Genomic DNA, 21,439 nt, shown 5'->3' with positions numbered 1-21,439 from the left:
TGAATGACACAGGTGAATCTTTGCTTGGACAATATGTTTAGCTAGGTGGACTTTTGGGTTATGTGAGATAAAGTTGCTTCTCTCAGAAGTCAAGTGGGTAAAGGTTTAACTTAAGCTCCCCCACTGACTGGCAGTATACCCTGGACCTGTACCTTAGCATTTGTTAGAGTGAAAACTGGTCAGGAAAGGCATGTGCTTCCTGTGTGTGAGGGTTTATCCACTTCCATCTCATGTCCTCATGACAAGGTGATGAGGAAAATGATTTTCTTCCCCTTTATTAAAGAGGAGGAAACTGGATTCTGTGTTTCACAGTTTACAGAGAGCCCACAGCTGGGCTCTTGAGAGTTGAACCCAGCTAGGTCTCTCTCCAAAGCCCATGCTGTTAGTATTGTCTCTTCAGTACAGTGTATGCACTTAGTAGGTCTGCATTTGTTTCCTTCCCCTCTTCTTACCACAGTGGGAGTAGAATGTGACTTAGATTATTGAATACCTCCAAGAAACAATTCTTATGCTTCTGTGCAGCATTCCCAGGTATACACTGTGCAGGAATACTGATGGCTTTCCTTCCCTTTCAGACGAATGAGCTCGTGTTGAATTTGGAGGATGATGACCGACTTCTGCTCAGAGAAGGCAGTACTCTGAGAGAGGCAGGCATCGGTGAGTGGGGGGCTTGGTAAAGCAGTGTGCTGTGGGGCACTTGCTGTCCTGACCTGTGTAGCCCTGCCTGGCTGGGTGTATCAAGTGATTCCCTGCAACACAAACATTCCCTGTGTGCCTTTATGAGTCCTGCTTGGGATTCAAAATGCTGTCCTTGCTCACATTTGACCCAGAATACCAGATCTACTTTTCAAGTGTTCCAAATACAAACAGTTCTTTTCAGAAAGTTTGCTCAGAATTTTGCTGAGGGTCATTTAAGATGATTGACAGGCCATTAGTACCAGGATTGCTTACTCTCATTGGTGGCACTGGAGCCCATAGTCTTGAACGTAGTAGAACTAAGGTTGAATAATGAAATGAGATATTATTCTTGCAACAGGCTGTGAGGTTTCTTTTTCTGTTTATGTGGCACAGAGGAATCAAACCCAGAGCTTCACACATGCTAGGCAAGCACTCTACCACTAGGCCACATTCCCAGCCCTGCTGCGAGGTTTCTGATAGGCATCCAAGTCACTCATGGCTGACCCAGGCATAGAATTTATAATAGGAACCTAATGTGTACAACTGAAGAATTGTCCGACTTTGTCTTTCAACCTGGAATGTGTATATTGTTCTATTTTATTGAAATAGAAATAGAACAGAGAAAAGAAATAGAATAGAATATAGAACTAGAACAGAAATGTTAGTGACATGTCTTGTGGCCATTAGATGTCACTATTCTTCTTCTTCATGTACCTAAAGCAGGCCAGGCAATGAAGAGTGAGGATTAACCAGGAGTTCACTGTACCTCAGTCACACCTCTGTTGCCAGTGGCTACAGTGGAGTGTCACAGTCACACTTCATAATCCTCTGTGCATGCTGCATGAGGAATTCTCTATGTGAGGCCCACATTGGGGAAGCTATACTTTTTTTTTTGGTGGATGTTCTGAATTACTCTAATCACATGTGTCAGGAATTCATTGAATGATTTATGTGACTTAGCATGAATTCCTGACAGGGATCTTTCCATTTAGGTAGGATTTAAAATAACAAGTTTTGAAATCACAGGTGGTTTTCTGGGTTAAGTCAACATTCTTGGCCAGGATTAGAATCTTTTCTTATTCTGAATACATAAGGCTGATGGTTATGTGAAAAATAGTCTTTAACAGGGCATTTGTTTCTTTGGGTACTATTACTGTGGCAGGTGCACCTGTCTTTTTGAGCATGTGGCATACAGGTAGTCTGGCTTTTTGTCACACTATAAGGTATAGTGAATATAATAGACTGTTATTGATATGGAAACTGACAGCTTCATGAGGGGACTAGAAAATACAAAGCAAACAAAACTGAAAGGAAGTATTTTATAAGGTGATAGCAGTGGTATCTCTAATTGATGGAGAACAAATGAATTAGAAAAATCACATCAGGCCCCAATTGCCAAAGCAGTCAGGGAAATACATTTCAAGTTTTTATCTTTATTCAAAAATGAATTCTATGTAGATTAAATGCATGTAATGCAATCAATACATAAATAAATATCAACTGTAGCTCAAAAACTTCATAATCCTGGGGGAAAGCTTATGACGCATGACCTCAAAAGCAGGCCAATGCCATGGAAGGGGAAAGTGATAGATTGAGTCCTAGAAAGTATAGACAGCGCTAAGGAGAAATAAAAAACTGGAGAAATATGTGCAGTGTAAATGACACATAAAATGTTGCTAGCCTGTCTTTATAAACAATTCTTATAACTAGCATGAAAAAAACCCCAAGAAATTCTACTCTTAGAAGGAATAGCTAACATATATGAAAAAATAGTTCCTCCCCACTTACAGCGGGAGAAATGCACATAGAAGTAGAAACTACTTTATGAAACCCAGTGTGGTGGTTAAGAATTATAGCCGACAGCAGGAGCATTTCCACAACCCAGTTTGGCCTCTGGGCGACCTTGGGGAAGCAGCAATAATTACAAGATTAGCAATTTATGAATATGAGTAGAGGTCTGTCTCCAAAGGTGTTCGTGGTACTTAGGAACAGATGCTGTCTTGTGACAAAGTTGGAGTGTACACTGCCTTTGTCCATCCATAGTTAACTCTGTCATGTCTTCCCCTAAGCCAGCAGGAGCATGCTGCTGTATGCAGTTGGGGTGTGGGACCGGGGGAGAGGTGGTGGTGGTGGTGAGGGGATGGTTCTTTCTTTCTTTCTTTTTTTTGGGGGGGGGGTCCAGTCGTGGACCTGAACTCTGGGCCTGGGCGCTGTCCCTCAGCTCTTCAGCTCAAGTCTAGCGCTCTATCACTTGAGCCATAGCCCCACTTCTGGCTTTTTTTTTCTGCTTATGTGGTGCTGAGGAATCGAACCCAGGGCCTCATGCATGCAAGGCAAGCGCTCTACCACTGAGCCACCTTCCCAGCCAGATGGTTCTTTCTTTCTTTCCTTTCCTGTTCATGAATCACTAACATGGCTATTTACTGAGTAGCAATACATCTGGAGTGATCCCATTATCATTTAAAAGTGTACAGGTTTATGTATTTGTAGGTGTATATGGAGAAGAGATCATGTACTAATGTTCTAGAAATGCTTTCTCTGGGTATTGGTATAGTCAGTAATTGAGTTTTTCCCTTTTCCCCCTGTATTATCTAGTTATTCTTGTGTGATTAAGATTTTTCTAGTTTACATTCATTCTTTGTAATTAAGGATCTTTTTTTAAAAATAAATCACTATAGAGAAAATTGGTTTGAGGTCTGTACATTTTGCTTGCTTTGTGATCTTCCATGAGCCACCTGTTTATTATTGTTAATTATTATTATTGCTATTATCATCATCATTATCAGAATGGGAGCAATGAAACCTGTTTGAGAAAGTTGCTGTCATGCTGTGGGTGAAGTTGAGAAAGGGTTGAGTAGAAGAGCAGAGGTTGTAGAACACACACAGAGAACAACACATGTTTTATTTGAACACCTGTCTGAATGAGGCAGTTTCTGTGTATTCTAAATTGAGTATGACCCAAACTTGGTTTCCCTGTGCATCAATTTCAGACTGACTTTTGTAACAACCTGTGTAAAGGTGAGAACCAAATCCCTCTCTGTCATGCTTGTTTTAACACCCATAGAACTGTGATCAGAGTCTGATTATTTTCGTGGGTTCTCCACTGGTCCCAGGTTGGTCGGGGTGTTGCTGTGATCAGGGTGTTGCTGTGCTTTGGGGAGGAAGCTGAGGTTGTATCTGGGAGGAGTCAAGTTGTCAAAACCATGCTTGAAGTGTATGATTTTTCTGGGGAACTTTCCCTTCCTTCCACACTACATATAGTGAGGTTGCAAGAGGCTCCACAGAAAACCCTCAAGTTCTCTCTCACCATTTGATCTTGCTGCAGAGCTGGCCCTCTGCTTTCTCTGTCCGTTGCCATGGGAATAATGCCAGTGTAAGAGATTTATCATTGTGATATTTCTGCAGGAGTGGTGGAAGGAAAGGGAAGATTGGAGGGAAAACATGGAAGCTTTCTGGAGACCCTCTGCCCACAGAGTGACCACCAGTTAGTTCATGTTCTGGCCTTTTACCCACACTCCTGGTGTCAGCCCAAGATTTTATTGTGGACTCAGTGCTAAATAAATAGAAGCAAAATAGATTTGCTTTCTGAAAGTAAAAGGAAGATTTTGCCAGGAGATATTATTTACAATTTAAAGGCTTTTTATCCCCCATTACTCTTAATGATTATGGCTTATAGGCTTGGTCTCCTAAGTAATAAATTTGCATGTAAGTGTTGTTTTCAGTGGTATTTTATGTCTTTTATTTTGCTATTTCCCTTGCTACCATTATCTTTCGAATTGCTCTGATTTAAGAAAGAATTGTGGCTTGTTGACTCTCCAACACTAGTTGTTTTATTGGAAATAGTTTAAGTTACAGTAGACTACACTAGAAGTGTTTATCTGAGAGAAGAGTTCTTGTCAAGAGAGATCTTGTAATAATTCCAAAACTTCCTTGTGGTTTATTTTCTTCTGTGTCGCTTCTGCCATCTGCCTCCACCAGAACCTAATATCAGTGCTGTGGACCTCTCTGGCTCTCTCTCCCCCACTGAGGCTGCTAGCACTGAGGTGCTAGAATTCTCTAGCACCTCTTATTAAGATGCTTTTGTGTTTATGTTTCTTTAAGGTTTAGATTTTCTTGATCTCTTTTGGGGGTAGAAATGTCTAGCAGCAGGCATGTTTCCCTCTGACAGAGTATCATGGTAGTGACACTCTCTTCACCTTAACATAGTGACAATCTGGGTGCTGGGGACATGTGGCAGTCCAGGGAATGGAGGGCTTCCAAAATAGGAGTTAGAATGCACCCTCAGAGATTGTTGTTGTTATTACTATTATTGTAGTGCTGGGGATTGAACCCAGGGCCTTATATACATTAGGGAAGCAATCTACACTGAGCTGCACAGATACACACACACACACACACACACACACACACATCATGTATAATGATCAAAGTAGGGGTATTTAATGTGTCTTAATCGCTTTAAGCATTTGTTACTTTGTGTTGGGAGCACTGAAATCCTTTTCTTTTTTTTTCTTTTTTGGTTGGTCATGGGGCTTGAACTCTGTGCTTGGGCCCTGTCCCTGCGCTCTTCAGCGCAAAGTGAGCACGTAATCTACCACTTGAGCCACAGTGCCACTTCCAGTTTTCTAGTGGTTTATTGGAGATAAGAGTTTCATGGATTGCCGGGCTCTGGTGGCTCACGCCTGTAATCCTAGCTACTCAGGAGGCTGAGATCTGAGGATCACGGTTCAAAGCCAGCCCGGGCAGGAGAGACCGTGAGACTCCTATCTCCAATAAACCACCAGAAAAATGGAAGTGGCGCTGTAGCTCAAATGGTAGAGCGCTCGCCTTGAGCTGAAGAGCTGAGGGACAGCGCCCAGGCTCAGAGTTCAAGCCCCACGACTGACCAAAAAAAAAAAAAAAGTTTCATGGACTTTTCCTGCCCGGGCTGGCTTTGAACGGTGATCCTCAGATCTCAGTCTCCTGAGTAGCTAGGATTACAGGCGTGAGCCACCAGCACCTGGCTTGAAATCCCTTTCTTCTAGCCATTTTGATATATACAATAAATTTTGTAACTGTAGTCATGCTACTTTTCCATAAAACTCCAGAACTTATTACCTAAATGTAATCTTTAACCACTGACCAGTATCTACCTTTCTTTTTTTTTTGTTTTTGTTGGTCATGGGGCTTGAACTCTGGGCCTGGGCGCTGTCCTTCAGCTCTTCAGCTCAAGGCGAGCGCTCTACCACTTGAGCTACAGCGCCACTTCCGTATCTACCTTTCTTATACCTCTCCATCCCTTTTTGTAACCCTATTTTATTCTCTACTTGTATGGAAACAACATAGCTTCCATATATGATTGAAAACATGCAGTAGTTATCTTTCTGTTTGGCTTATTTCCTTCTGCATCCTCCCATTCCATCCATGTTGCCACAAATGACAGTATTTCATCCATTTTTGTGGCTGAGTAATATTCCAATGTATATTATTTTTCTTCCTTATTTTAAATTACATTTTAATTTTCTTTAAGTAGCCATACTAAGGGGTCACTGTTACACAAATCAGTTTATGAGTGCAATGCGTCTTCATCATTGTCACTGTTAGGGAAAAGGACGGATTCAAGAGGCAAGAAGAATCAAGGCAGACAAAGACATCAACCTCAGCCAACCAGATCAAAGTTGAAGAGAGACATGACCAGAGGAGAGTGAGGAGACACAGGAGGTGTAATGAGGGGAGGGGTGGAGGGACTTTAAATAGGGTCTTGGGGGGGGATAGAGTCACAGGTAGCTGGAGGGTTCAAAGAGTTTCATGAGTTTATGGTGCAGGCCTGGCTCTGGGAACCTATTGTTTGAGCAAGTCCCTTGCTTTGCCAGGAATAGTGTGCTTTGAGGTATTCTAGTGCCTGTCATCTGCGAGGATAGGGAGTGCGCTTTCACATTTTGATTAAGATTTCTGGGCTGGAGACTGGACTGGGAAGGTCTCCCTCCTCTGGGGGGTGGGGAGGGCCTAGCTATGGGAGCAACATTGAGTTATGACAGCAAAGCAGATTCCATTCTCCCCTTTTTCATCCTTTTTTCCTTCCCTCACCTAGAAATTACAGGTATGTACTTAGTCTAGAAAAGGTCAGGTTTTTAAAACAAATATTTATGGTTTATAATCTTTTCTTCCAGCTCCCCTAAACAGCTAATCCAAAGAAGACATTGGAAGTCTGATGTGAAAAGCACAGTACTTGAATATTGGACATTATGAGCACGCAAGAGGCTGGAGAACAGGGATTGTAAATTCCAGGCTAAAGTGGGCCACATAGTGAGACTCTGATTTAAAAAAAAAAAAAAAGGAACCCAAACAAAGGCAAACCCACAGCATTTGAGGCTTCTTTGTCTTTCAGCCTCCGTTGGTGAAAACTGAGGCAAACTCATCTGAGAGCTAGGCTCCGAATGGCTGTGAAATTTGAGATAGGATGTTTTCCCAAAGCAGGAGAGAGGGCAAAACCGTGTTTTGATTTCATATTGTTCATAAACCACACCACACCCTTCATGCATTAAAAAACAAATCCAGTTATTGCCACTTGACAGCCTTTGCTGGTTGACCCACAAAGCCAATGCACATAACATGTCTCCTTTCACCAAACCACAGGGTTGGTGCCACCAAGCATGAGGTAGGGGACATGGGCAGCGCACAGTGAGGCCCCATGGACAGATGATACATTTGTTGAGATGTCAGGGAGGGAGTTTAAGTCCATTGCATTTAATTTTTCTTGGAATTCCACAGTGAAAATTAGATTTAAAGTTTTAAAATTTTATTTCAAACCATCATTAGTATACTAATGATGGTTTGAAATAAAATTTTAAAACTTTAATTTTTTTTTTCTGTTAAAGGTGTGCCCACGAGTCTTACCTGTCTGGAAGTGTTATACAATTCTTAAGTTTAAAAACCCTGGCTGTGTTCCTTAAACAGGAATGTCACTATGAAAATGATTCACAAATGTGTTTGGAGAGCTCCTACTTGATTTCATTTGATAGTAAGATGAAAGGATGAGGTGGTGGTGTGTTATTGGATTTTAGATTGCACATTCACTTCCGATTTCCAGGGCAAGGCTCTCTGCTCTGCACCTGGCTACACTCCCGCCTGCAGCACATTTAATTTAAAGCCAGGTGCCCTGGGGACAGCATGCATGAAGCAGACTTCCTGGGGGCTCTTTCCCAGCTTCCATTAAAGGAGCCATTTAAATAGAATCTAGGCAGCGGGAGTTTAGGGGATAATGATGAAAAGAGTGATTATACACAGGTCTGAAAAATCATTTGTAATTTGTCTCCCCTTAAGTTTGCAAGTCAGGCCAAGCGTGGTGTTGCATGCCTGTGGTCCCAGCTATTTGGAAGAAGAATCGTGGTCCAAGGAAAAGTTAGTGCAGAGGCTGGGAAGGTGGCTCAGTGGTAGAGTGCTTGCCTGGCATGCATGAAGCCCTGGGTTCAATTCCTTAGCACCACATAAGCAGAAAAAGCCGGAAGTGGTGCTGTGGCTCAAGTGGTAGAGTGTTGGCCTTGAGCTGAAGAGCTGAGGGACAGTGCCCAGGCCCAGAGTTGAGGCCCCACGACCGACAAAAAAAAAAAAAGAAAAGAAAGGTTAGTGCAATACCATATCTAAAAAATAAATGAAAAGCAAAAGGACTGGCAACCTGACTCAAGTGGTAGAGTGCCTATCTAGGAAGTGGGAGGCTCTGTGGTCTATCCCTAGTACCAACAAAAAGAAAAGTTAATTAAAAACAAGCATATAATTAAATAAAAATAAATTGGTAAGTCAATTTTTAATATATGTCTATGACATTATTTTCTAAAACATTTTCAACAGTTTTATAGTTTTTTTAAAGAAAACTACCATTTGAAGATGATTACTAAAGTTTAAAATCCATTACATGTATTACTTTTGAATGTTCAGAGTAACATAATTTGTGTGCTTTTTTTTGTTAAGAGTAAAGTGTTTTTTGTTTGATTTTGAAGTATTTTAGGCTTTAACTCATGTGTCAATCTAGTTTTCCTTTTAAAAATTCAATAATCTGAAAATAAAATCTTTACCCTAGATGATGTTATTTTGAACCTCTGGGAGATGGCATCTGTACTTTATAAATAATGAGTTTCTCTCTAAGTTAATTAGACTTGGACTCATGAAAAACAAACGGCTTCGTTAGTGCTTGCCTTCCATCTCTGTAGAGAAAGCTCCCTATGTCCTGTCTGAGCTGCATGCAAGAAGCTAATACTTCTTAAAGGAGGTACAGAGAAATGTCAACTGCAGTAAATGGACGTGGTAATTACACATAGCCTGCCTTGAGTACAGTGCAGGGTGGAAAGACTTGGGAATGTTCCATAGGTAAATAGCACATCAGAGGTGAAGCATTGTTCTGTGATTATTAGCAGGGGCCTTTGGCTCCTTCTTTATTGTAAGATGGCTACAGTCACTTGCAATGATGTAGGTCTGCCTCTGAACACACTTCTCTTCAAAAAGAAAACCCCAGGAGCTTTTTTTGTTGTTGTTAAAAGCATAGATCTCCAAATAATCTTACCTTTGAATAACCTGTTTTCTGAAGTCCCTTTTAACATGTTACTGATCCAAAGATGGTGCCTCTTAGTGAGTCTTTGAAATTTGATTTCTTAACTAACTAGCCCCTATTTGCCCAGTTTGCTTCTGCCTCTGCCCCAGCCCCTCCTAGATTTCCAGTTCCTTCCTTGCTGCTATGTCTCTGGAGAGCATGTGGTCTGATTTTCATGTGCTTAGATTAAATTTCATCTAGAGGACATAGTAGGACTTCAGGGAGCATCTGCGAGTCTGAGTGATTTATTTCCTTCTCTCAACACTTGTTTGTTTTCTGTAGTAAGCACAATAGCATATGGCAGAGATATTCTACTTGATATTTTTGCAAACAGCAAAACCATTTTAATGAAATGTCATGCTAATCTCTTTCATCCTTTTGTGATAAATTCTAATGATGAGATTAAGGCTAGAAATTACAGACCAGCTGTAATCCGTGGCACTCTTATTATCCTGTTTATCTGACTTGAAGAGTTTTGCTGTTTTTAGAGTCTATGTTAATTGAGCACTCAGTATTCATTACAAATAATCTTGTCTGTTTTCTCCTCAAGATTTCTGAAGGCCCTTTTGCTCTTTCTGTGAAAGCCAAGCAGACTGTATTAACTTCTGGTTTAATTTAAAAAACCAGTGTGGAACTTGTTGGCATGCCACCTAAAAGAATCGCATGTTTAATAATTGGAAGGCTTTCCATCAGGGCTTGTCTCCAGTCTGAATTAATAATGTTGCTGACTTACTGCTTTAGAATACGGAGTCCTTGACCTGCTAGGTTGAAAGAACTGTGACTGCTCTGAACCTTTGTGGGTCCTTTAGCTGAGCCATTTCCCCTGTGAATAATTAGAGGCATTTGAAGGTATTGCAGTAGAAGCCAATTTGTGTCTTTCACTTTGCATATTGTTGAAGCCTCATGAATTAATCATAAGCAGGGCAAAAAATTAACTTCTTCAGACACATATTTTGATGGGTCATGAGGGAGAATGTAAAGTGATCTGTAAAATATTCTACTGATCCTTTAAGTATTAAATTATTATACCTACAGGCTCATTTTCAGGGTGGGGGGAAGTGTGCCCCCCCCTTTCAGGAACTGAGTAGCATATTTGAAAAGATGAAGGTTTTTTATTTTCTAGAACTGTGCAGAGGATGCTAAATGAGCAAGGTTGGGATTTCCTGAAAATCTTGACCATTCTTGTACAGGGGTGGGGGGGGTAAAAGTATTGGTTTTCCTTTTAAGTTATTTGGATTTTATACTCCTCTAACCATACCTGAAGTTTCTGGTTGATGTGATTAAAGGTATTGGGCAAACCAAAGACTGACTCATCTTTTTCATTTTTGGCATCTAAACATTTATGTTAGGTTTTTAAAGAGAGGTAGCTGAGTAAGAACCACACCAGGCACGTGGTATTTAGGTAAGGGGTAGGTTTATTCAGTAGACCTGCTGGGACCAGGCCAGGTTGGCACTCCATGCCGCTGGCAAAGAGGACATCTGGCCCTGGGCTAGGCCTTATCTAGGGTAGGGCCAGGTAAAGAGAGGTGGGACCAGGTAAGAGGAGGTGGGACTAGGTGGGAGAAAGGTGTGGCCACATCAGATCCAGATGTGACCTCAGCGGATCGAATGTGACCTCTTCCAGGTGTCCCAGTTGCCTAGGTAACACAGGTACTGGGTGGGGTCTGCTCACCATCCAGGAGTAGACCTTACAATTTAGTTAGTCTAAAAATCAAATGCAGATCTCAATACTTGTTTAAAATTTAGTTTTACATTAAAACCTGTTTTCCATTCTGTTTTTCTTCTTTTTCAGCCAATGAAACTGAAATTGCATTCTTCTGTGAAGAAGATTATAGGAAGTACAAAGTTAATCCCATCTTATCCTGGTGAAAGGTGTCTCTGGGGCTTCCTTTTTGCATACCTACGCTAAGCTCTTTATACCTGAATTGACAAATAAATCTGAACACATTAATCCTTGCCTTATGTTTCTTTCTCTAAAGGTCCCTTCATCCCTCTCTCCTTCTCTTCCTTTCTGCCTTCCTTGTTGAGAACTAATATGAGAAAAACATTGATTTTTGTAAACAAAAGATTTGTATTCAAAAATCATAATGTGTTGTGTCAAATTGAGGATTATGTTGGTAATTTCCATGTTGGGTTCTTGTAAAAAATTTTTTAAATTGTTATTATAAAAGGTGATGTGAAGAGGGGTTATAGTTATATAAGTCAGGTAAAGAGTACATTTGTTTTTGAACAGTGTCACCAGGCTGGATTCTTTACAAAGGTAAGACCAAGGTTGTACTGTTTAGTGTGTGTGTGTGTGTGTGTGTGTGCACATTGGTACTGGGGCTTGAACTTAGAGCCTCATTCTCTCCTCTCTTGGCTTTTTCGCTTAAGAAGAATGTTCTGCCACTTGAACCATACCTCTGCTTCCAGTGTACTATTTATTTTGTATTTCTTCCCTGGTTTTATAGTAGAGCACCTGCTACTGTTATTGGACCAGATTGTAACAGTCAAAGCTGATCAGCTCAGGGGGTGACATTGGATAGTATGTATTTTAAAGGAGGCTCAATGAGTCACTTTTCTCTTTAGAATTTCTGTTTGTATACAATATCATTGCTAACATTTTTTTTTCTGATCTGAGCTGTATTTACTGACTTTTACTATAGTAAACTATTTTATGTGGAGAAAAGAGGTAGGCAAATCTTTATACTTCTGGAAGAAAATTATTCTTGAAGAACAAGTCTACATCCTGGAAAATATATTCTTTCCAAATAATAGAATACTTCGGCTTTCTGAGAGTAGCTGGCCTTTCAGCCAACATGTGTCCAGTCACAATTCCTGGAGAAATTGGGTGGCTCTACAATTAGGCCTAATTTATCCTTTACATTGCTACTCAGATGAATTGGTTTCATAGTGATGGTAATTTATGAAAAAACTTTATTTTTAAAATCAATATTGAAAGTCTGCTCAACTTGGTCGGAAACAGCTTTGCTTTGTGGAAAAATGTAGTAGTTTCTATCAAATCTATTTATTTTCTTCACTTATTATACAAAATGCTAAATATACAGATGACCTAGGACAGAATTTTTGCCCTAGTGAGAAGGGAAAGATATACATGCAAGTGATGTTAGTAGAACTGAAAGAAAAACCACTACGGGAGCATCGACAGCAGCATGATTAATTCTGTGTGGGATTCCTCCCTACCCTTGGCTAAGTTTCCACCCAGTATCTGTTACCTAGGTAACTGGCAGACCTGGAAGCAGTCACCTTCCCTTTCTGCTAGGTCACATCCTGGGCCACCTCTGGTCACAAGCCTCCCATCTGACCTTAGGAGGGTCCCAGACCCTGAGGTCACATCCAGAGTCCTGTGTGGCCACACCTTTCCCCAACTTGGCCACACCTCTTCCTGTCCCTGGCCTAGATAAGTCCTGGCCCAGGGGTGATTTGCCCCTTCCTTTTTCAGCCATGCCTCTTCATTGTGCATGGTGGGCCAGCTGTTCAGTAAATAAACTTCTTTTTCTGCCTGAATAGAGGGTGGTGTTCTCTTCATTGGCTACCTAATGAAACCTACCCATTTAATATACCTTATGGGATTATTTTCATTTTAGTTTATTTTTAAAGTGCTGGTTGAGAATTAGGGGTGTAGATTAAGTGGTTAAGCCCTGGTCTATCAACTTTGAGGCAGAAGTTCAATCCCCAATACTGCTTGAGCTCTGTTTTCACAGTTTTTCTTAGAAGGAAAGAAGGGAAAGGCTTCCTGGAAAAGGGAATAATAATGCATGCAGAGGCAAAGGTCTGAGCAAGCTTGGGATTTCACAGAGTATAAAGTACAGGGACTAGAAGGAGTAAGGACCGAAGGGTGGGCAAGCCAGGCCTTGTAAGTCACATCAAGGACTTGGAACTTTATCTGGTGTGTAGTTGGGAGGCAGTGGTAAGATTTAAACACATGAATTCCATGATTTGATTTGTGTTTTATAAAATGAGCCCAAGTAACCATCCTGATGGCAGAAAAGACTGCAGGACAATTGCCACAGAGAAGATGAAGGTTGACTGGAGAACTGGCCTGGGGCAGGGACAGAGGGAGGATGAGGAGAAAGGAGACCTTGAGGCTGCTCACCTGTGACCTCCATGAAACTCAAGCCAAGGCAGCAAGTACTCTGCCTAGGTTATCTCATCCACCTTGAGTGATAGGTAGGAGATTGGGAGTGGAGTGGGGCAGGGGAGGCCCCTGGAGCCAAGCTTTCCTTAAAATCCTCTGGCATCTGCCATTCTACCCAGTGGTCTTCCAGGGAAGACAGAATGCTTGAGACCTGGAGAGTGCCTGGGTGTGGGCTGTGTAAGAAGGAGTGGGGGGAGGTGACACCAGCCATAGCCCAGTGGGGAGCTCTAACAGGCAGAGCTGCTTCTCATGTATTCATTTGTTGATTGCTCCTTCAATTTATATACAGGCTTGTCTTTTGAAATGTGAAGTTAGCCTGTATTTACCTGTATACTTTCTTATATAACCAGTGCCATTTATACATACACATATATAGCATTATTTATATATTATGTATATATGCATTTTGTGTGCATTTTCCTTATCACAAAAAATTACATAATTTTACTTACAAATTCAGATTTAAAAGAAAAAAATTAGGAAGGAAGGAAGGAAGGGAGAATCCAGACAGTGCATATTCAATGCATATACTATGAAGGGAGGAGTCGGTTGGGAGGGATGGGGAGAAGGATGAAAGGAGTAATACCAGCCAACATGCATTGCACTACAAACTGATTTGTTGAATGGTAATTCCTTTGGTATAGTGACTTAAAGATAATAAAAAATTAAAATGCATTATGACTAAAAAGGACTTTTGCCAGGAATGGGAGATTGGTTTAAAATGAGAAAACCTATCTATGTAATTTATGTAAGTTATAGATTAAAGAGGAAAAATTGTCTCGGTAGATGTCAAAAAAGCTTTTTATGACATTGTCCCTGTGCATGAATAAAAATTAGTAGTGAGTAGGAATGCCTTTAAATTGATGAAGGCTAATCAGAGAAAACTACAGGATGTTTCCACCAATCTGTTAGGTATGACCAGGACAAGGGTGACCCGGTTCTGTTCAGTGTTCTTCTGCCTCACTGTAGCTAACCCAGGAAGAAAAGTTGAAAGAGCCACAGATAGTGAAAAGGAAGAGACAAAACACTCACCTGCAGACTATATAATTGCTCAGGGAATCAAGTGGCAAGTTATTAGAACTATGACAAAGAGTGTTAGATAATGAGCCTGCACTGAGGTACTCGTGAAAGCTATAAAGTGTTATCAGAGGGCCATAGGAGGCCTAAGTACAAAGAGAAATTGAAGGAGAATAGATGGAATATGTACAAGGTATCAGGTCTGTAACTGACATTACTCTGAATCCCAAAGGAGCTTGATTATAGAATTTGACAAATGGATCTTAAGGTTTATTTGGAAACTTAGACGTATACCAGGTGCCAGTGGCTCATACCCTATACTCAGGAGGCTGAGATCTGAGGATCACGATTTGAAGCCAGCCCATGCAGGAAAGTTCGTGAGACTCTTACCTTTAATTAACCACCAGAAAACTGAAAGTGATGCTGTGGTTCAAAGTGGTAGAGCTCTAACCTTGAGCAAAAAAGCTCAGGGACAGCACCCAGGCCCTGAGTTCAAGCCCCACAACTGACACAGAAAAAAAAGTAAATGTATAAGAATAACTAAGATTAACTTGGAAAGACAAAAAGTGGATTGTGTGGTGGGAGAGGTTGCTTATATGTCACAATATATTGTAAATTTATAGTAACCAAAGTAGCTTGATGATGATGATACAGACCAAGAAGAGAGTGTGGAAAGTGACAAATGTATATGGAAACTTCATATATAATATTGGTAGTATTAGCTGTCCATGGAGAAGAGGAAGGCATTTAACACATTGAGTGGATATTAAATATGTTTAATATTTACTGCATTTTCATTGGATTATATAACCATAAAATTATGAGCTAACTATAGAAAATAGAGAGGCATTAAAATGTGAATGCTAGAATTTGCCAAATTTGACATATATATATATATATATATATGTGCGTGTGTAAAAATGTAAATTTATGTTTGAATATACATTAATAGATGTTTTAAAACATATATTCTAATTCATATATAATATTTTTTCTAGCCAATATATGAATTGTAAAGACCAGAAGACTGGGAGACACTCCTTGCACATATAAAATAGAAAAAGATTAACTTCTAGAACATATGACAAACTCTTACAAATTATCACAAAAAGCACAAACATAACAAAAATCAACAGTCCATAAAAAGCTGATATTTTGTGTGAGAGGTAAAGAGCTGGGCATCATGTTTTCCCTGGAAATCTAAATGAAAACAGAGTGCTGTGCTAAGTGATGAAATTGAGAAGTGAATGGTTGAGTAGTAATTGTTGGCCCTGATGGGCCTGGACAGCAATGGGAGTAGAAATAGTTATTTTTGTGAGCAATTGAGGTGCTATTGATTGAAATGACAATGGTGCATAGTCTCGTTAACTCAGAAGCTCCAGTCCTTGGAATCCTTCCTAAACAACTTTCTCATGTCTGCGGAAGGAGGCATTTGAAGGCAATCCTTACAGCATTCAAACAGAAAAGCACTGGGAATAACCTGGAATGGTAATAGCAACTATGGCATTATCTGTGTCTCGATTTCTACTTCATCCAAAACAATAACAACATCTATCATTTCCTAACATGGAGCCTTTCATTTATACTTTTGTTTGTGGTACAGGAGCTTGAACTCAGAGCCAAGTGCTCTACCATTTGAGCCATGCCTAGCACCCCCTCCCCCTTTAGTGATTTTTCAGACAGGATTTTGTGCTTTTTTTTTTTTTTTTTTTGTCCAAGACTGGGACTCAGACTCAGTATCTAATTCGTTCACTCATTGGCTGGTGCTCTGCCCCCTTAGCCATGTCTCCAACCCCAATTTTGTGCTTTTTGTCTCAGCCAGCCTAAGACTGATTCTCCTACCTATGTCTCCACAAAGCTGGTGTAAAGTACCACACCTAGCTTAAGTCTGTGTCATCTTAATGGATAAAATTATAGAAGGTTTCTTTCATAAAATATGACACTTTTTTTCGGGCTGGGGACTTGATCTTGCTTAGCTTTTTCACAACCTGACACTTGAGTCCTGCCTCCAGTTCTGGCTTTTTGCTGGGCTAATCAGAGAAAATAGTACCTCAGCTATTCCACCCAGGTTATCTTTGAACCACAAACAATTCTCAGCTTCCTATGTTGTTAGGATTATAAGGATAAGCCATTGGTGCTTGGCCTACTTGCTTTTTAAAAAGCAGAAAATAAATATTTTTGGTGTATAAGGAAGCAGACTCTCTGTAGATGAATTTTCCTCATGGACAGTTGTCACATAATAATTATAATTGGTTGTCATACAATACATAGGTATATGTGTTATATATATCTAATATCTAATATATGATATATCTAATACATAATAGATATATGGGATATAATGTATATACATTTATATATATATGTATACATGCTTATTACATCAGTGTTTTTCTACCTGTCTCCAAATGCATCCAAAAAGAAGGGTGTTTGTACCTCAGATTTGTTTTCCTTAAGTACTTTGTTTCCAAGTAAAAGCTGTGTACCGTTAAACACATTTGGACTAATGAAGTATGTATGTATGTGTGTATGTGTGTGTATGTATGTATGTGTGAGTGAATGAGTCTATTAGCCAGTCACGGTAGGCTGCACCTGTAGTGCCAGCTACCTGGGAGACTGAAGCAGGAAGATTCTCTCTCTCTCTCCTTTCTTTCTCTCACACAATATACATATGTATATGCAGACTTGTTCATTTATATCATGCAAAATCATCCATCTATGTGTGTTTGTCTGTCTCTGCATCATGTCAATGTACCAGACAATGCACTTTTGGTTTAATGCTCACAGTAGACTCGTGAAGAGCAATGAGGAAGTTTGGTTTCCTCATGAAGCAGATAATAACCTCACAGATATTGAGAGACATGACACGTTGCCCTGCAGGGACTTTAATAGACAGGGCCCAGCACAAAGAGAGCACCAGTTACATGTCTTGAAGATGCTTACAGCGAGCTTGAAGCAGCTACAGCATCACTTTGCAACAAAAAAACCTCCTCTTCACAGATCTTAAGCCATTTGCTTGGAATCTAAAATCTGCCAAGCCAAAGAGCAGGTGTCTTCTGGTTTGAGACCCCATTTTGTGCCACACTGAAAACCTGGGAGCTTGGGGCTCTTGGAGGATCACAGGGAGCAGAGAACCCTTGGCTTCCGCTGCAGCTGGGTGACCCTTTATGTACACCTCTCACATGCCATTCCCAGGAAAAGAGAACCTGCTCTCTCCCATGCCAGAGTTCTCACCCACCAACCAGGCCAAGTTGATGCCCTTCTTTCCATTTGTTTCTGGAACAACGATGAAGCAAGGGAGTGGATTGGTCTGTGATTTGGAGCAAGGCCTTCTTGACTACTGGACTACTCCATGGCGCAAAGCGGTCCACACACAGCTGCTGCTCTGTGTGAGCCTGTGGGTTGGGAGGAGGGCTCTGAGTAATCAGACCAGCAAAGGCAACTGAGATATTGGAATAGTTACTTACTTGGTTTAAGCTTACTCTTTCGATCTCCATCATCCAGACAGTGGGTCTTGGGGTTCTGCAGGCTGGACAAAGCCCACATCTCATGGCCACCTTCCATATGCACATGAGACCCTGTGGCCTTTCTTCTCTTTGACTCGGTGACTCCAGCCTCTCTGGGAGGCTCACGTGGAGATGAAGATGGGGCATTGACAGCTCTTTCTATCCATGAATCAGACCTGAGATTGGCCCCTCCATTCCCAAATGTACATTTTGGGCTAAAGTGTGAGCATAAGAGTTTGCTAATGGCCTTTGGAGGCACATTTTTAAAAAATCATTAGGCAGTGAGAGGATCATATAATGCAAAATGGCTAAAAAGAAGCATCCAGGATATGTATCATGCTGCTGCACAATGTGGTTTGGGGGTGAGCATTACTTTCTCACCATTGCTTATGCCGCTCTGTGTGAGGATTCAGTCAATAGTATATTCATAGTGAGGTTTAAGGTGGAGAAAATCTGTGTATCAGGTGATGTCATATGAGTCTTTTGAAAAAAAAGTAAAGGAAGAGTAAAGGAAGACTGTTTGGGGAATGCTACCTTGGAGACGGCTGCTTATTTTAGCTTCATTCTTACCAAGTCTAACAGGTAGGGAAAGTGCCACCATGGACAATGTTCTTGTGATCAGTCAGAGTAGCAATCAGAGGGCTTCTAAGACTGTTCTCTGCAGAACTGGGGCAGAGGAAGGGATGAACAGTTTGGTGGGCTTCTTCCCCTCCTTTCTGACATAGTGGGCATGAGTTCTGGAAAGATCGAGAGTGGTCATCCTCAGTCCTTTCAGTGTTAAATTCTGTGCAGCACAATTTCCTGCACATGCCCTTTCCCCCTTGCTGTAAGCCCTGATCATGAGCTCCATGCCATCATCCCTCTTTGAGTCTTTTAGTCACTATGCCACTGTTTCATTTATTTATTTATGTATGTAGTACTTGTATTGAGACTTGAACTCAGCCTAGGCATGATCCTTTAACTCTTTTTGTGCAAGGCTGGTGCTCTGCCACTTAAAACACACTACCTACCTGGTTTTTTGCTGGTTAATTGGAGATAAGAGTCTCAGGGATTTGTCTGCTTGACTGGCTTCAAATTATGGTCTTCAGCTCAGCCTCCTGATTAGCTAGGATTACAGGCATGAGCCACCATCTCATGGCTGTGAGATTATTTGAATTTTAAAGCAAAACTTGAAAATTCTTGATGTTCACCTCAGGGCCAAGTACATCTAGGAAATGCATGTAGATTGGATATACTTTATACTTGGATATGATAAATTATACATGTATCTAGACGTTCACACAGTAAGACCAAAGGAGGATATTCTTAGGAGAGGATCACAAAGGCTCAATAGCTATATGTATATGATTATGTTTATCGCCAATAATATTTATTGAAATGAACTCCAAGAAGTGGAAACAAGAGAGTTTTTTTCCTTTGTTGCTGTTTTTGTTTTCTTTTGATTGCTAGTTTAGCTGTCTTTGGAAGGGTAAAAGAGGGCAACATAAAGGGTGAACAAATGAACAAATGTAGCAGTGATATTCACGAGACACTGAACTGACAATGAACTGTACAACTTGTGAGTGGGGATGGGAGGGAAAAACTGGGAGAGAGCAAGGGAAGGGGTGACACTGTCCAACAGGAAATGCACTCATTACCTGGCTTATATAACCGTATCCCCTCTGTACATCACCTTTACAGTAACAATACAAGTATTTTTCAAAAAAGAATCATCAGATTTGTAAGTGAGAAGCCTGGGCCCTGGATCAAGGTGGGGGAGCTTTTTCAGCAGGAGTTGAGGACAAGAGACCAGAATGTTCAAAGTCAGTGTGTATTGGTCTGGAGTCTGTAGTGAGTGCCCCTGCACTTGAAAGCATCTGACTGCTTTTGTGACTGCTTTTCTGCTGTGCTGTCTGCCCAGAGGCGATCCTGAACCTGGTGAGGGCTTTATCTCCCAGGTAGGAAGCAAAGCACTGTGGTCGTTTTTTTTTTTTTTTTTTTTTTTTTACCACAGGCAAGATAAGTGTCCTAGATTGTCATTTGTTTCATTTTGAACTGTCCCTGGAAAGCGGAGCAGAAATGGAATAGTGGCTTTACAGCTGTACAAATTTCAGAAGATTCTTTTCCCCACTTGCCTTAAAGCAAAGTTGCTTGTTTAAAAAATGACCTAGAAGTGAACTTGCGGTGACATTTAAAATTATACAAATTTGAAAAGGCAAATGGTGCACTTTTGCATGTATTGGAATTATTTGTCTTGCTGTGTTTGCTTTCAGCAAGCGTGAGCTGAGGAAAGAATGCTGGCTCTGCAGTCAGACAGCCATGGGGTGGAAGAAGGGAAGCTAGCACTGGTGCTAGCTAAGAGGGCTCACCTGGAGCGACTGCTCAGCCTCTCCGACTTGTTTCTTGCTCTGTCAACTGATGGTGAGAATCCTGACCTTACAGAATTGCCGTGACTTTAGTAGCATGAATCTAACTCAATGCTTATCTAACCTAGATTGGGAGAGGACTTTTGTCACATCAAAAGTTCAAGAAGGAATAGCTGGGTGCCAGTAGCTCAATCCTATCATTCTAGCTACTCAGAAGGCTGACATCTGAGAATCACAATTCAAAGCCAGCCTGGCAGGAAAGTCTGTGAAACTTGTATTTCCAATTAACCACCAAAAAAGCCAAAGTAGAGCTGAGGCTTAAGCTATGGTTCACCAGCTTTGAGTGAAAAAAGCAAGGGACAGCACCCAGTTCCTGAGTTCTAGCGTGTACAGGTGCACATGCACACACATGAGCGCACACACACACACACACACACACACACACACACACACACACAGAAAGTAATACCATCACACAAGATGAGTAGATATTGAAGGAGATCTGATATCCCATCCCACTTTCAGTGGTACTAGGCCTTTTCCTGGGCAGGCCCATCCCCTGTCCTCCTGCTTGCTAATTCTGGTTGGCCTGTCTGATTTTGCAACACAGTCCAGCTGTGCCCTTGGAACCCAGGAATCCTTGTTATACAAGGATCCATCCCGTGTCTTTTCCCCAAGTTTCTTGCCCCTTCGCCCATTGCTTGTCACAGGATTCTTTTCCATGTCTCTTGTCTTCTGCTTAGAATATTGCCCAAATAGGACTACTGCATCCCTTTAACAGTACAGTAACTTAAATTTCCTTTTTGTCAGAATGAAGACATCCCTTTACTGATACCAAGGCTTGAACTCAGGCTCTCAGCTTGTTAGTTTACGACTGGCACTCTACCCTCTGAGCTACAGCTCCTTCCCAAATCCATCCCTTTATTTTATAGGCATGACTTGCCTAAACCAGAGTAGGTTTCTTTTTTTTTTTTTTTTTTTTTGTCGGTTGTGGGGCTTGAACTCTGGGCCTGGGCTCTGTCCCTCAGCTCTTCAGCTCAAGGCGAGCACTCTACCACTTGAGCTACAGCGCCACTTCTGGTTTTCTGGTGGTTTTTTGGAGATAGGAGTCTCACGGTCTCTCCTGCCCGGGCTGGCTTTGAACCGCGATCCTCAGATCTCAGCCTCCTGAGTAGCTAGGATTATAGGCGTG

The 21,439-nt window shown here is 41.2% G+C and overlaps 1 protein-coding gene across 2 annotated transcripts in view; it reads left to right on the top strand.

Moving 5' to 3' along the window:
* LOC105988939 (chromosome unknown open reading frame, human C2orf76) overlaps positions 1–11,192 on the top strand; it is a 58,035-nt gene extending 46,843 nt beyond the window's left edge. For both annotated transcript variants that reach the window (XM_013020718.1, XM_013020719.1), the window contains exons 6-7: positions 576–657; positions 11,034–11,192. In XM_013020718.1, the coding sequence (XP_012876172.1) occupies positions 576–657; positions 11,034–11,110 (159 nt within the window). In that variant the 3' untranslated portion in view covers positions 11,111–11,192. The remainder of the gene's footprint in view (positions 1–575; positions 658–11,033) is intronic.
* The last annotated feature ends 10,247 nt before the right edge of the window (positions 11,193–21,439 follow it).

The sequence above is a fragment of the Dipodomys ordii genome, unplaced genomic scaffold (assembly GCF_000151885.1).
Source record: "Dipodomys ordii isolate 6190 unplaced genomic scaffold, Dord_2.0 Scaffold52, whole genome shotgun sequence".
NCBI classification, from domain to species: domain Eukaryota; kingdom Metazoa; phylum Chordata; class Mammalia; order Rodentia; family Heteromyidae; genus Dipodomys; species Dipodomys ordii.
The sequence above is the reverse complement of the archived record's forward strand: the minus strand, read 5'-3'. Positions and strand labels throughout refer to the sequence as shown.